General features: G+C 32.6%; 1 protein-coding gene across 1 annotated transcript; it reads right to left on the bottom strand.

Moving 5' to 3' along the window:
- Positions 1-5151: 5151 nt before the first annotated feature.
- On the bottom strand, positions 5152-10478 carry LOC124909524 (rac-like GTP-binding protein RHO1). The gene is made up of 6 exons (XM_047450194.1): positions 10380-10478; positions 10215-10299; positions 10032-10141; positions 9871-9952; positions 5416-5495; positions 5152-5343 (listed from the first exon to the last, which is right to left on the bottom strand). Exons 1-6 carry the CDS (start codon positions 10476-10478, stop codon positions 5152-5154), a joined length of 648 nt encoding a protein of 215 aa, XP_047306150.1.
- Between the last annotated feature and the right edge of the window lie 4222 nt (positions 10479-14700).

Raw genomic sequence — 14700 nt, 5'->3', positions numbered from 1 at the left:
TACAGAAATAAATTAATTAATTAGTACAAATAACTTATCTTTTTAAATTAGCGAGTAGAATAATTAGTAAAAACTTTATTATTATTATATATATAATATTTTTATTAAGAGTGAGAAAATATATATATATATATATATATTATATTTATGAGAAAAAATATAAAAAAAAATAAAGAAACTAATTAATTAAGATTCCTTATTGAGATTCAAATGGGTTCAAATGAAAAAAAAAATTAAAAAAAAATAAAGAAATTAATTAATTAATTAAGAGATTTTTTTCCTTTCCTTATTATCCTACTTAGCTTTAAATGGAAGTAACAGATTATTATCCTTATTCTACATTAGTTCAAATGGAAAAAATAAATTAATTAATTAAGAGAACTTTTCTTTTCCTTATCATTGTCCTACTTGGCTTCAAATGGAACTAACGGATTCTTATCCTTATACTACATGAGTTCAAATGGAAAAAATTAAAAAAAATAAAGAAATAAATTAATTAATTATGAGATTTTTTCCTTTCCTTATTGTCCTACTCAGCTTCAAATGGAACTAATAGATTCTTATCCTTATACTACATGAGTTCAAATGGAAAAATTAAATTAATTAATTACTTGGCTTCAAATGGAAATAATGGATCCTTATTCTTATGCTACATGGTTCAAATGGAAAGCGCCTCATAGATATATCTATAAATATCTATGAATACTCAATAGTATTTTAACACAATTAACTTTAATTTGTCATATCAAACAACATGAACAAATCACTCTTGAAGCTTGTAATTATCGTATTAGCTTTTCTTATTTATGGTAAGTAATAATTTTATATGTAATTAAATTAAAGTTGAAATTCAAATAATATAATTAACAATAAAAACATTCCATGATTTTTTTTATTTTTTTTTTTTACAGAGAACGGTAGAGTGATGTCATATCCATGTAATAATAAGAGTGCTCATTTCAAAGGTGCATGTTTAGCAGACAACCATTGCAAACAAACTTGTTTAACTGAATCACCTACCAATAAAGATGGGTATTGTTTTCTTTTTACATGCATATGTATGGGTCAATGTACACCTGTTCGAGTTCTTTAACTGCCCAACAGTATTATTAGAGTTATGTAAAGAATAAAAAATAATATTTATAAAAAGAAATATTTCAAGCTTAATTAGTTATGAAATATAATTTTAATTATGATTTTTAATAGCGTATATGTTTGCTCAATAATTCATCTAAGATTTAAAGTAAAAATAATTATTTATAATCATAATGGCCTATTATTAATCTTTTTACATACTCAACTATAAAATTAAAAAATACTAAGAAAAAAAAAATTCTCTAAATTCTATATACAAACAAAAAAAAGCTTTAAATTTTGTAAGTTATAAAAGATAATTTTCTTAAAAATCACCCCAAACTAATAGAATAATTTGAAACAAAAACAGTTAAATATGACAAATTATTTACAATATAAAGTAAATAATAATATTATTGATTTAAAATCACAAAAAACTAACAAATTATTCACTTAAAGTATACTTACATTGCTTAAATTGGAGGTAATGATTAGGTAAAATTGTCAAAAAAAAATCATTGTTACTATTTTTTACTTGGTCCATCAAATGATATTTCATTTAAGCACATAAAAAAAGATAATTTGTATTTTTCTCCCTAAACTTTGCTTCAATTCTTGGATAGCTCCATGAAGTTGTGTCTGATTTTGCTCCAGATACTTTAAAAAAGTAAGTCTGTATTACAGACATTGTTAAAGTTAATATTTAACCCGATATTTATTTGTAACATAGATAATTAAGCGGCTTTAAGATAAAAAATAATAATTCCTTTTCTTATTATTTTTCTAATTTCAAAAATAATATCTTTTTTTAATGATTAAATAAATAAAATAAATGATCTTATGTCTCAATCCTCTACTTATATACTAGCCAAAGGCTAGTTTTCTGACCTCCCATCGTCTCACCTACTACTTTCTTTGTAGTTATATATTATTACTTGATCATTGCATTTCAATTTAATTTAATTAAAAATGAAATTATGAAATTAATAAAAATGAGAATATGTAATCGCAAGATCAAGATTGAATTTTTTTTGTTTATGTTATTTAATAACAATGACGTGTGTTAATTGATTCAAGGACGAGAAAGTTTATTTCATGTAAAGCTAAAAGTATAGATTATATCAATCTTTTTTCTAAAGTTGAACATAATCTTTCTTGACTTTTTCTCATTTTTAGATTATTCTATGATTAGACTTAGTCTTTTCTTAAATTTTTACTTAGTCTCTTTTTTAGAATTTTTTAAAGTTGGACATAATCTTTTCGACTATTCAACTTTTTTAGAATTTTCAAATGGATGAGCGCGTAACAAAACTATATGCATACACATATTTATCATATAGATATATGTCAAGTATTGTAAAAGGCTTCGTGATGTAGCTTTGTTGCTCAATAGGACGTGACGAGGCAACGATTATAGGTAGATTTAGTTTTTTTAATTTTTATCTAAAGTTGACGTTCCTTGAGAGAAGAGCTCGTCTTCCAACAAGGAATGTCCTTAGACCGTCGATGCAAGTGGAGCTCCTTAATTTGGAAGTTTCTCATCACCGTTGTTTCAAAATCCCTCATTTTAAGGATTAGGGGATAATTAAGAAGAAGAGAGGGTTAGTACAAGGTTTTTCCTAAGTTTTCCTCAACTCAAAAATCACTCAAAGCCTTTTTGGCCTGGGTTGAGGGTGTCATCCATATTGACTACTCTTAGCACATAAAATATAGATGTGTGAGCTTCATCCAACGATATATATTCACACACCTTCACATTTGAGCTCCAAGTCTCATGCAAATAGTCAAGTAAGGTGAACATGTAGTTTAAATAAATTGTAAAATTCTTTCAATACTAGGCCAAACATAGTTGCCTGAAAACTGTGATAGATTTTTTACGTCGACAACGACAACTTGAAATTTTTTTCTAAGCTCTCTATTTTAAACAAATTTAGTTTTGAAAAAGTCAAATATGAGGGGAATTAATTTTAAGGTTTGAAAATTTTAAGTTTATAAAACGAGACTTTATAGAAAACTCCATAACTTACAATCCCATCGAATTTGGAAGAGATTAAGAGTTTAATGAGAAGTATGTCATAGGCCTACTTAAATTTTTTTCAAATTTTAATTTCTCACGGTTTGAGAGTCTCCGCCTAATTTATAAAAATTAGGAAATTAAGAGATTGGAATTCGACGTTTGATTATGTGGAAATGAGGTTTTTAATCGCTAAGTCTCACAACGCCTAAGGTCTCTATTAATTCACTTTGACCGTTTGTAAAACCAATTACGCTTTACAATGTTTTTAAAAATATTTACATGCTAACCTAGGATCACATAAGCCACAAACTTTCATATAAAAAATAAAGACAACAAAAACCAAAATGAAAGCCTAAATACAAAACATAAATATATGATAACACGCACAACATTAGTAAACAAAGACCCTATAGAGATTGTTAAACCAATCGCTATTAACCACAAAACAATCGTTATAGGCCTATAGCGATTGGTCATATACCAATCACTCTCAATCGAAATTTTTTTTCTCGCTGTTGTCTTAATTGGCAACGGTGATTGGTAGATAACCAATCGTTATATGCCTATAGCGATTGGTGTAAGAACTAATCGCTACTACTCAAATCATTTAGCGATTAGTTTAGTAACTAATCGCCACTTCCTTTAGAAAAAAATTATTATAATTTTATTCCTAAACAGACTTTTATACATACATTTTAACAAACAATATCCTTCAACATAATTAAAAAAATATATCAATTCCATACCAAAATCCTTGCCAATAGTCTGTACAAATAAACTAAAAAGGATTCACTAGTACAAAATGTTTGATACACAAAAACAATAGATAAAGTTGTTTTAAAAAATAACAAACCATTTGGAGAATGAGGGTCTTCTAGTGCCCATTTCCACTTCACACAAATTTATCTGCATCCCTCTCATCAACTATGTGTTGATTCTTGTGAGGAAGTGATTTCAATTCAACCCTTCGAGAAATTCTATTACTAATGAGTAACCATCTTCTGTGATATTTGATACACAAGAGTGTCAATAGAGCTAACAACACTCCAATAACTACTCTATACACCGGTGAAAAAAGGGTCATTACCGAGAGTATAAACTCTCGGTAATGGCCCTATATCTGTCGGTATAGATATAATACCGAGAGTTTGGGTAACTCTCGGCATTCGTCGGTATTGCTATTTTCGGTAAATCTAATTATGTATTTACCGAGAAATTTCATAAATCTCTCGGTTTAGATACTAGAGAAAAAAAACGAGTTATTTAAAAACTCTCGGTTTTTCCTTACAAGAAAACCCGAAAGTTATTTGAAAAACTCTCGAATTTTTCTTCGCAAGAAAAACCGAGAGTTATTTGAATAACTCTCGATTTTTCCTGAAAAGAAAACCCGAGAGTTATTTAAAAAACTCTCGGATTTCCCTCACAAGAAAAACCGAGAGTTATTTGAAAAACTCTCGGTTTTTCCCTTGCAAGAAAAATCGAAAGTATTTCAAATAACTCTCGGGTTTTCTTGTAAGGAAAAACCGAGAGTTTTTCAAATAACTCTCGGGTTTTCTTTTAAGGAAGAACCGAGAGTTTTTCAAATAACTCTCGGTTTTTCTTGCGAGGAAAAATCCGAGAGTTTTTTAAATAACTCTCGGTATTGTCTCTATAAATGTCTCAAATAGGGTGATCGTTTTGTGCGTAACCAAAACCTGTTCAACCAAACCAATACATATACAATAATATTCATAAACCAAAAGATCATTATAATTCCAAAATTATAAACCAAACTCAATCATCCAAACAACCTGTCATTAGTCGAACCAAAACATTTACAATTGTTCAAAAATTATAATGTACTAACTAGTTGGGGGAGGGTTTGTCATTAAGAATTCAATTTGTTGTTCATATTTCTCCATTCTTTGCGTCATTTGCATCCTCTCCGCTTCCATTTGACTCTTCTTTTGCGATCTTTCTCTATCCTTATTTTCCATTTCACTAATCATTTCCGCTCTTTCTATATTCCTCATTTGAATTTCCTCCATTGTCAACGCCATGTGTCTCACATCCGCCTTTAGCTATTCATTCTCCTCCAACAACCGATCAGTGGATCGTTGAGAATTGTTTCCACTCCGACGATTCTCTTGTGTGGGTCGGACGTCGGATCCCATACCGATCACTGTCCCATGCATTTGACGTCCGTACACTTTCTTCGTCAAGTCGAAGTCATAAATATCTGGTTCATTGCTTCTTACTTCCTCCATCTCTGCCTACACATTTGAAATTAATTTTCATTTATATAAATAAGTTATATATAATTTTATTAAATTCAATTAACTTACCATCTTCTTTTGCGCTCGTTTGTCTGGGATCGGGTTGGGGTTTTCTTTTGTAGCTTTTGGGGTACGGGTCCCCTTGAAAACTTCAACGATAGAGGGGGTCCGTCTTATTTCACCCGCCTTTTGAAATAAATGATTTATGAAATTAGTAACATCAATAATAATCAATTCATTCACAAACTTAAATCAAACTAAATCTAACATCAATAATAATCAAACCTAAAACTAACATCAATAATAATCAATTCATTCACAAATTTAAATCAAACCTAAATCTAACATCAATAATAATCAAATCTAAAACTAACATCAATAATAATCAATTCATTCACAAACTTAAATCAAACATAAATCTAACATCAATAATAATCAAACCTAAAACTAATATCAATATTAATCAATTTATTCACAAACTTAAATCAAACCTAAATCTAACATAAATCAAACATAAAACTAACATCATTCAAACCTAAATCTAACATAAATCATAAATCTAACAAAATCTAACATAAATCAAACATAAAACTAACATCAATCAAACTTAAATCTAACAAAATCTAACTTAAATAAAACATAAAAATAATATCATTCAAACCTAAATCTAACATAAATCAAACTTAAACCAAGAAACTGTAACCTAAATCAAACCTAAAACTAACCAACATCAAACCTAAATCTAACCATATAATATAAACTAACCTAGAAGTTGAAGAGAAGAAGCACGGCGGCAGGCAGATCGACGACGAGCTAGAGACACAGCGGAAGATAGATCGACGGAGAGCTACAAGCGACGGAAGGATCATCGGCGACGTGGACGTGGGCGGCGTTTGTCGTTATCGGCGTGGATCATCTTTCGGGTGAGCGCGACTGTCGATCGGGAGAAGGGGAGAGGGAAGAAGCGAGTGATAGTGATTTGGAAAGGGAAAGATATTTTTTTAATTAAAAGGGGTTTTACCGAGAGTTTTAGGTATAACTCTCGGTTTTGACCCTTTCATATTCCCGAGAGTTTTAGGTATAACTCTCGGTTTTGGTTTTTAATATTTCCGAGAGTTTTATATATAACTCTCGATTTTGGTTATTTTTTCCGAGAGATATGAGTAAATCTCTCGGTTTTGATGGATCTCACACAAATTTTAATAAAAGAAAAACCGAGAGAATTGTGTATATCTCTCGGTTTTGACCTTAGATTTTTTAACTTAAAACATCAACAACACACATTCATCTATTTAAAACACAACATAATTAGCATTAAACACATCCTTTTTATAATCAAACTCTACACATATTCTTATTATCATCAAACACAAACATATACATTCCTTTATATAATCAAACACAATCATATACATTTATAAAATTAATCACAATCCATACACTTCAAAAATAACACACACTTTATTATCTTAGTTAAGAGTTTAGACAAGCTAATTAAACACCAAGTAAATTAAAATAAATGAAGAAATCAAAAAATGAAGAAGTCAAATACCGAGAGGTATACCTATAACTCTCGGTATTACCATTCAAAACCGAAAGATATTTGAATATCTTTCGGTATTTGACTTCTTCATTTTTTTAATTTAATTGGTGTTTAACTTTCTAATTAGCTTGAACAACATTAATTTAACACATTTCATATCCTTACACAATCCCCGCACATCTAATAATCAAATTTTACACACATCCTTAATATAATCAAACACAAAACATACAATTGTTTATATAATCATACACAATTATATACATTTATATAATTAATCACAATCTCTACTCTTCAAAAATAACAAACACTTTATTAGCTTAGTTAGTAGTTTAAACAAGCTAATTATAAAGTGAAACACCAATTAAATTAACAAATGGAGGAGTGAAATACCGAAAGTATTCTAAATATCTTTCGGTTTTGAGATGTCAAAACCGAAAGATACTTAGAAATCTTTCGCAATTACCCATTTCCCAACACTTATAATTATTTTCAGTTTTTTTGGAAAAATCAAAACCGAGAGTTTTTTGAAAAACCTTCGCAATTACCCACTCCCAATACTTAGAATTATTTTCAATTTTTTTGGAAAGAGTCAAAACCGAGGGTTTTTTGAAAAACCTTCGCAATTACCCCCTTTCCAATACTTAGAATTATTTTCAAATTTTATGGAAAGAGTCAAAACCGAGGGTTTTTTGAAAAACCTTCGAAATTACCCCCTTTCCAATACTTAGAATTATTTTCAAATTTTTTGAGAAGAGTCAAAACCGAGGGTTTTTTAAAAAACCTTCGCAATTACCCCATTTCCAACACTTAGAATTATTTTCAGATTTTTTGAGAAGAGTCAAAACCGAGGGTTTTTTAAAAAACCTTCGCAATTACCAATTTCTAAACACTTAGAATTATTTTCAGTTTTTTTGGGAAAAGTCAAAACCGAGGGTTTTTTGAAAAACCTTCGCAATTACCCCCTTCCCAACACTTAGAATAATCTTCAAATTTTTTGGAAAGAGTCAAAACCGAGTGTTTTTTGAAAAACCTTCGCAATTACCATTTCCAATACTTAGAATTATTTTCAAATTTTTTGAGAAGAGTCAAAACCGAGTGTTTTTTAAAAAATCTTCGCAATTACCCCCTTTCCAACACTTAGAATTATTTTCAGATTTTTTGAGAAGAGTCAAAACCGAGGGTTTTTTAAAAAACACCAATTTCCCAACACTTAGAATTATTTTTAGTTTTTTTGGGAAAAGTCAAAACCGGGGGTTTTTTGAAAAACCTTCGCAATTACCCCTTCCCAACACTTAGAATAATTTTCAGATTTTTTGAGAAGAGTCAAAACCGAGAGTTTTTTGAAAAACCTTCGCAATTACCCCCTTCTCAACACTTAGAATAATTTTCAGATTTTTTGAGAAGAGTCAAAACCGAGGGTTTTTTAAAAAACCTTCGCAATTATCCCCTTCCCAACACTTAGAATTATTTTCAGATTTTTTGAGAAGAGTCAAAATCGAGGGTTTTTTGAAAAACCTTCGCAATTACCAATTTCCCAACACTTAGAATTATTTTCAGTTTTTTTGGGAAGAGTCAAAACCGAGGGTTTTTTGAAAAACCTTCGCAATTACCCCCTTCCCAACACTTAGAATAATTTTCAGATTTTTTGAGAAGAGTCAAAACCGAGAGTTTTTTGAAAAACCTTCGCAATTACCCCCTTCCCAACACTTAGAATAATTTTCAGATTTTTTGAGAAGAGTCAAAACCGAGGGTTTTCTAAAAAACCTTCGCAATTACCCCTTCCCAACACTTAGAATTATTTTCAGATTTTTTGAGAAGATTCAAAACCGAGAGTTTTTTGAAAAGTCAAAACCGAGGGTTTTTTGAAAAACCTTCGCAATTACCCCTTCTCAACACTTAGAATTATTTTTAGTTTTTTTGAGAAGAGTCAAAACCGAGAGTTTTTTAAAAAACCTTCACAATTACCAATTTCCCAACACTTAGAATTATTTTCAGTTTTTTTGGGAAAAGTCAAAACCGAGAGTTTTTTGAAAAACCTTCGCAATTACCCTTTTGGGGAGAGTCAAAATCCAGAGTTTTTTGAAAAACCTTCGCAATTACCCTTATCCAACACTTAGAATTATTTTCAGTTTTTTTGGGAACAGTCAAACCCGAGGGTTTTGTGAAAAACTTTCGGTGAAAACTCATATCACCGAAGGTTTTATACACCTCTCGAAATTTATTTTTAATAACGAAAGATTTATTCCTCTCGGGACCATTACCGAGAGTTTTATAAAACCCTCGGTAAATTCTGTCGGTAAAAGTCCTTTTTTCACTAGTGATAAAGATTCCAATAATCAGTCTAGATGACTCCTATTTCATCTTCTAACCACTTCTCTAGAATAACATATAAATAAAGGATAATATAACTTATAATAACAATATAAATATATTTGAGCTATGAGATCTTCCAGTAGAAAGTCTAAACAATCACTGATCTAGAGACAGTAGGACAAATACATAAAGAGATTACCACAACTATACAAAAATCTGAAGAGATAGAGAAAAAGAGTTGGCATCAAAGACAAATTAACCAAACGATATCATTATTATCATCGTCTACATAAAAAAAATTAAGATCGTAATTGGACAACTGGAGATTGAGTATAAACAATGGAAAAAAGTTCATAGATACACACTAAAATAGACTAAAATGATTAAAAAATAAACAAACTCTATCAAAACCTGGATTAATAAATGTCATCTCTATCATAGTCTCATTCTATTTATCATATAACCATTGCATGTCAATTTCATGCTAGAATCATTTTTTGATGAATAGATATCCATCTTAACAAAGATTTGTCGAAACCAAAATGATTGAAACACCAAGGTACGGCGAGAGACATAGACTAAATAAACAGGGGGAAAATCTAAACGAAAAATCAAAATTATATGATCTTACATTATTTATACTTAAGTAAAACATAGATTGTTACAAATGATGAGTATCTTACCAAGCTTTGTCCCAACAAGAATAATAGGAACACCAGGTGCATAATTCCTCAGTTCAGGAACCCACTACAATAAAATCCAAAACCAATCGTTTGAATAATGTTCCTTTAACTCAAAAACAAAAAAGATGAAGTAACATTCAAACCTTCTTGGAAATATTTTCATAAATGGCCTTGCTAATAAGAGAAAATACAAGAATGAAAACATCTTCTCCTCGATAATTCAAAGGTCTAAGTCTATTGTAATCCTCTTGATCTATAATTAATGTTACCAATTTCATATCTAGGATATATATACAGATAATAAAATCATTCGAGAAAGATTTTACCTGTAGTATCCCATAACCCTAGATTCACCGTGTTCCCATTCACAACAACGTTTGCATTAAAAATAAAAAATGGCGGGAACATAATCTTATTTTGAATACTTTATAAAAGATAAGTAGATCTAGGATTCTTGATCATTCGTTTAGAAATTTATTATAGAGACTTACAGTTGGGAATGTGTTGCTAGTGTAAGATATCAACATACAAGTTTTTCCGATGGCTCCATCACCGTTAGTGACACACTTGATGAAGAGTGAAACACTCATTTTCAACACGATGAGTCGCAGATCTTTTCAAAAATGTTCTATAAAAATGAGAACTTATAAATCCCTATTTCACCTCCTATAAATATTCAAAACAAATAAGAAATTTAAACTTCAAATAACCTAAATACGCGAGTGATTTAAATGAAACCTAACCTGATTTCTAGGACGCGACTGTAGCATTCAGATACTTCACCAAAATTGCCTTTTTTGGCTGCAATAAATTCTTTCTCCATAAACTTTTACGCCAATTTTTGTTCAAATAACATGAAGACACGTGAACTGTCATGTTATATAAATATGTGACCAACATTTTTAAACGATTCACATTCTCTCTTAAGATCTCAGCCCTAACCCTAACTTTATTTATCTTCTCTCTGAAATCCTAAGCATCTACAATGGCGTCTTTCAAGTAGACTTCGAGTTAATCTACACTCTAGAGATTCCCAAGATGGTGGAGATGTTCCAATCCCTAGAGGAAATCGGCCTGAAGAAGTTCCTAGGGTGTACCAACAACGTACTTTAAGAAGAGGTACGCCAGTTTTTATCGACATCGAAGATCATTGAGGACACCATCTAGTGCATGGTGTAAGGCACTAAATCGAAGTTGGTGAATCTGAATCATTTGGGGACATTTTCTCTGAAGAAAGGGCTCATTGCCTTCGACCAGATACTGACAGTCGCAATTAAGGAGATGCATATGACTTTCTCAGAATTCTCTCAACCCATTCCTCTTCATGGAAAGAAGAAATTGATGAAACCAGAATATTATATACTCAACTATATTGTAGCAAAATCTATTTGAGCAAAAGTAGGGTCCTTCGACGCATATACTCAAGACCGCTTCGAGATAATGGTGGGAATCACAAAAGGAATGGCCATCAACTAGTCATCAGTCCTCTTCACAACCCTAATAGCCATGATGATGCTACCGAAGAATCTACATACTAAATTTGTTGTGCAAATCAGTAGGCTTCTCGAGCACTTCAAGGTAAACGTAGGTAGGGGAGTGAACATCCATTCATCTAGGATTCTGACCAACAAGACGATTAATACCTACATTCTAAAGGTAAGAGGGGTACATGACTTCAGCCTCGAAATATCCGCACGACAATCAATTGGACAATCAATAACCCTTTCCCAGCGACCAACAACAAGAAAGAGAAGGAGGTTGGTACTTGAGGAGTTTGCTGAAAGCTCAAGTAACCGAGTCATTGACTCAACAGAAGAGTCAACCGAGACTGTCACTAAGGCCAAGAAGGCACGGCTGGAGGAAACAACAGCATTAGAGGTAGTTATAGACTCTAATGTAGTAATTGAAGTAAATGTCAATATAGGTAACCCCTACAGTGGTACCAGCCGAAGTGTCAGCTGATACTCTTGCTAAAAAACCAGCTGCAATGTCAACTAAAGGTTCAGCTGCAGTACAACCAACAACAGCACCTTCATCAGCTGCTACTATAGGAACAGCTCCAACTGCTCAAGGTATCCACATAAGAGAACTAGTCCTAGGTTCTGCACAACCTGCCGATGTTGCAGGTAAAGGAAAAGAAATTGCGATCGTTGAACCCAAGGCTCCCTCCCAGGAACAACTCAGGATAGATCAGATAATAGAGGAGATCGAGGAGAAAGCGAAGGAAAGGCTGAAACATTTCAAAAGCTAGAGCGATAGGAGGCTTCACGACAGGTTCTCTGACTTCCTAATAGTTGAGAAGATTTAAGCTTTGATACATCAAGAGAACTTAATACTAAAGTGGATCTCCACTACCAACATACATGAGGCTCTCAAAAGGAGGGTGTTAGTTGTAGTCAATGTTAAAGGAGTTAACCTGCAAACAATCCTTCTCTAGAGAATGACTAAATAGGACAACCAAAAAAATCACATGGCTTGATGCCAGAGTTATTGAGAAGCTATAACAAATCCTGGAATCACTCAGCTCGAGAGCCATGACAATCAAACATGGTACTGAGTCTTCAAGGTTGTTAAGCTACTATAGGCACCACTCAATGCATCTAACGCCAGTCCTCTGACCTCCCACTCGACAGAAGTTCCCGACTCAACTCCTCCACTCGAGTCAACTTTAGTCAATTTAGTGCCGACCAGCCCAGTTTCCGAGCAACAACTCTCCCCAACCGAGCAGCAAACCTCCTCGGCTGCATCCAGTCTCTCTACATCAGCAACTGAAATAATCACAGACATTTGTGCAGAGATTCAGTAGTCAAACTTCTCAGCTCCAACACTGAAATAGGTGTCTCCTCCACGATCATCTCCATCTCCAAAAGAGCCTGGGCCAACCGCTGACAAGGATGTAGCCATTGAGGAAAGTGAACAGGCTATTCCCCTACAAATCTTAGCAACTATCTCCACACATCAATAATCGACTCCTCATTCAGTAGAGGAGTCATCACAAGGAACGGTGGATCTCCACGGCCTTATCCAGGACTCCTTTTCTCCCCCTGTAATAGAGCATTGCCATTCTTTTTGGAGAAATGGAATCTCTCAAGGAGTGGGTGTCAGCTGCCTCGACAGCATCAGCCCAGGACAAACTTCTTGACTAGGTCACGAAGGGTAATATGAATATTGCAATAATCAAAGAATCATTGAGCATGCTCAAATGCGTATTAAGTAACTCCCTCAGCACTCACAACAAGGATCTCAACGCAAAGATCGATACAATAGGAATGCAGATTGATGAAGTCATGAACTTCCTTAAACGATTAGGGGATGCTGATGTTAAAAAGGGGGAAAGTAGTAAAAGGAAATCAGTGAGGGGGAAACCAGGAAGGGAAGGTAGCAAGGCAAAGAAGCTAGCTGGAGCGGGCAAAATCAAGCTATAAGGGGAAAAGATAGACAATAAATATTTTACTTATTTATATTTATCATTGTCTATATCTATATATTTATCTATAGTTCTTTACGCATCATCACTTAGTTTTAACATCATCAAAAAGGGGGAAATTGTTAAATTAAGTCAAAAGTGGAAATTGTTAAATTAAGTTAAAGGGGGAAATCGTTAAATTAAGTTGAATTATGAAAAACATTTCAATTGATTAAAATTAACTTAGAATAATTAAAATGAACACACATGGTTTTGATGATTGAATAAAACTAAGTTCAGCAATGTGTTCATACGCAGGTAAAATAAAAGAGATGCTTTAGGCAACTGATCGAAAGCAACTCGATATCAGCTGAGTTTCTAAAACAACATAGTAGCCATCAGCTAAAGACTCGCTAATAGTAGAACTTCCATCAGCTGAAGACTCGTTGGCTGCAGAGTTTCTTAAATAGTAGAGTTCGCTGGAAACAGAGTTACTCAAATAGTAGAGTTCACTAGTAGAGGAGTTGCTCAAATAACAGAGTTCGTTGGCAGTATAGTTGCTAAAACAACTGAGTTCAATGGCAGTAGAGTTACTCAAACAGCAGAGTTCGCTATTAGTAGACCTCGCCATCAAAAGAGTTCGCTAGCAGCTGAGCTGATCAACAACTGAGTTCGCTATTAGTAGAATAGCTCATTAGTAGAGCTGATCATCAACCGACTCATTATCAGCTGAGCTACTCCATTAGCAGAGTTCGCTAGCATCTGAGTTGATCAACAACTGAGTTTGCTAGTAGCTGAGCTGATCAATAATTGAGTTCGCCACCAACAGAGTAGCTCATCAGCAGAGGTTATCATCAATAGAGGTCGCTATCAGCTAAGTTCCACATTAGCTTATTGTCTATCAATTAAGTAAAGTAGTTGAGCACTCATAAAATAAAATAAAACAAAATTTACAACCAGCACTCTACTCTAACATAAAAAACAATAAACGAATATTTCATTCTCCTGTGCACTAAAACCCCATACGCGAGGCATACGACAAATGTACCGTTGCCATGTATCGACAAAATGGATTCGACTGTTGTCATGCCTCAAATAAAAGGCATTAGAGAAGAACGATGAAGTTCTCTCTCTCTCTCGCTCCCTCGTTCTGCTAGCTCTTTGCAAGTCACTACGTTACGCATACATGAGACGATATATGATGACGATCACACAAGATAGTTTACTCGATAATCTTTTGTATCATTCAATAATCATTTCACTTGTGTAAGTTGAACAAATGGTCGTTTGTTCAACAAGATATTGTGAGAGCTAGAAGTTCATACAGGCAAGTATTAAGACTTTTGATATGAGTGAGTTTGTGTAGCGTCTATACAGATCAATGTCTTCTAATGGAATCTTTTTAG

Source organism: Impatiens glandulifera, chromosome 7, assembly GCF_907164915.1.
Source record: "Impatiens glandulifera chromosome 7, dImpGla2.1, whole genome shotgun sequence".
NCBI lineage: Eukaryota > Viridiplantae > Streptophyta > Magnoliopsida > Ericales > Balsaminaceae > Impatiens > Impatiens glandulifera.
Note: the sequence above shows the minus strand (reverse complement) of the source record. Positions and strands in the feature narration are given on the sequence as shown.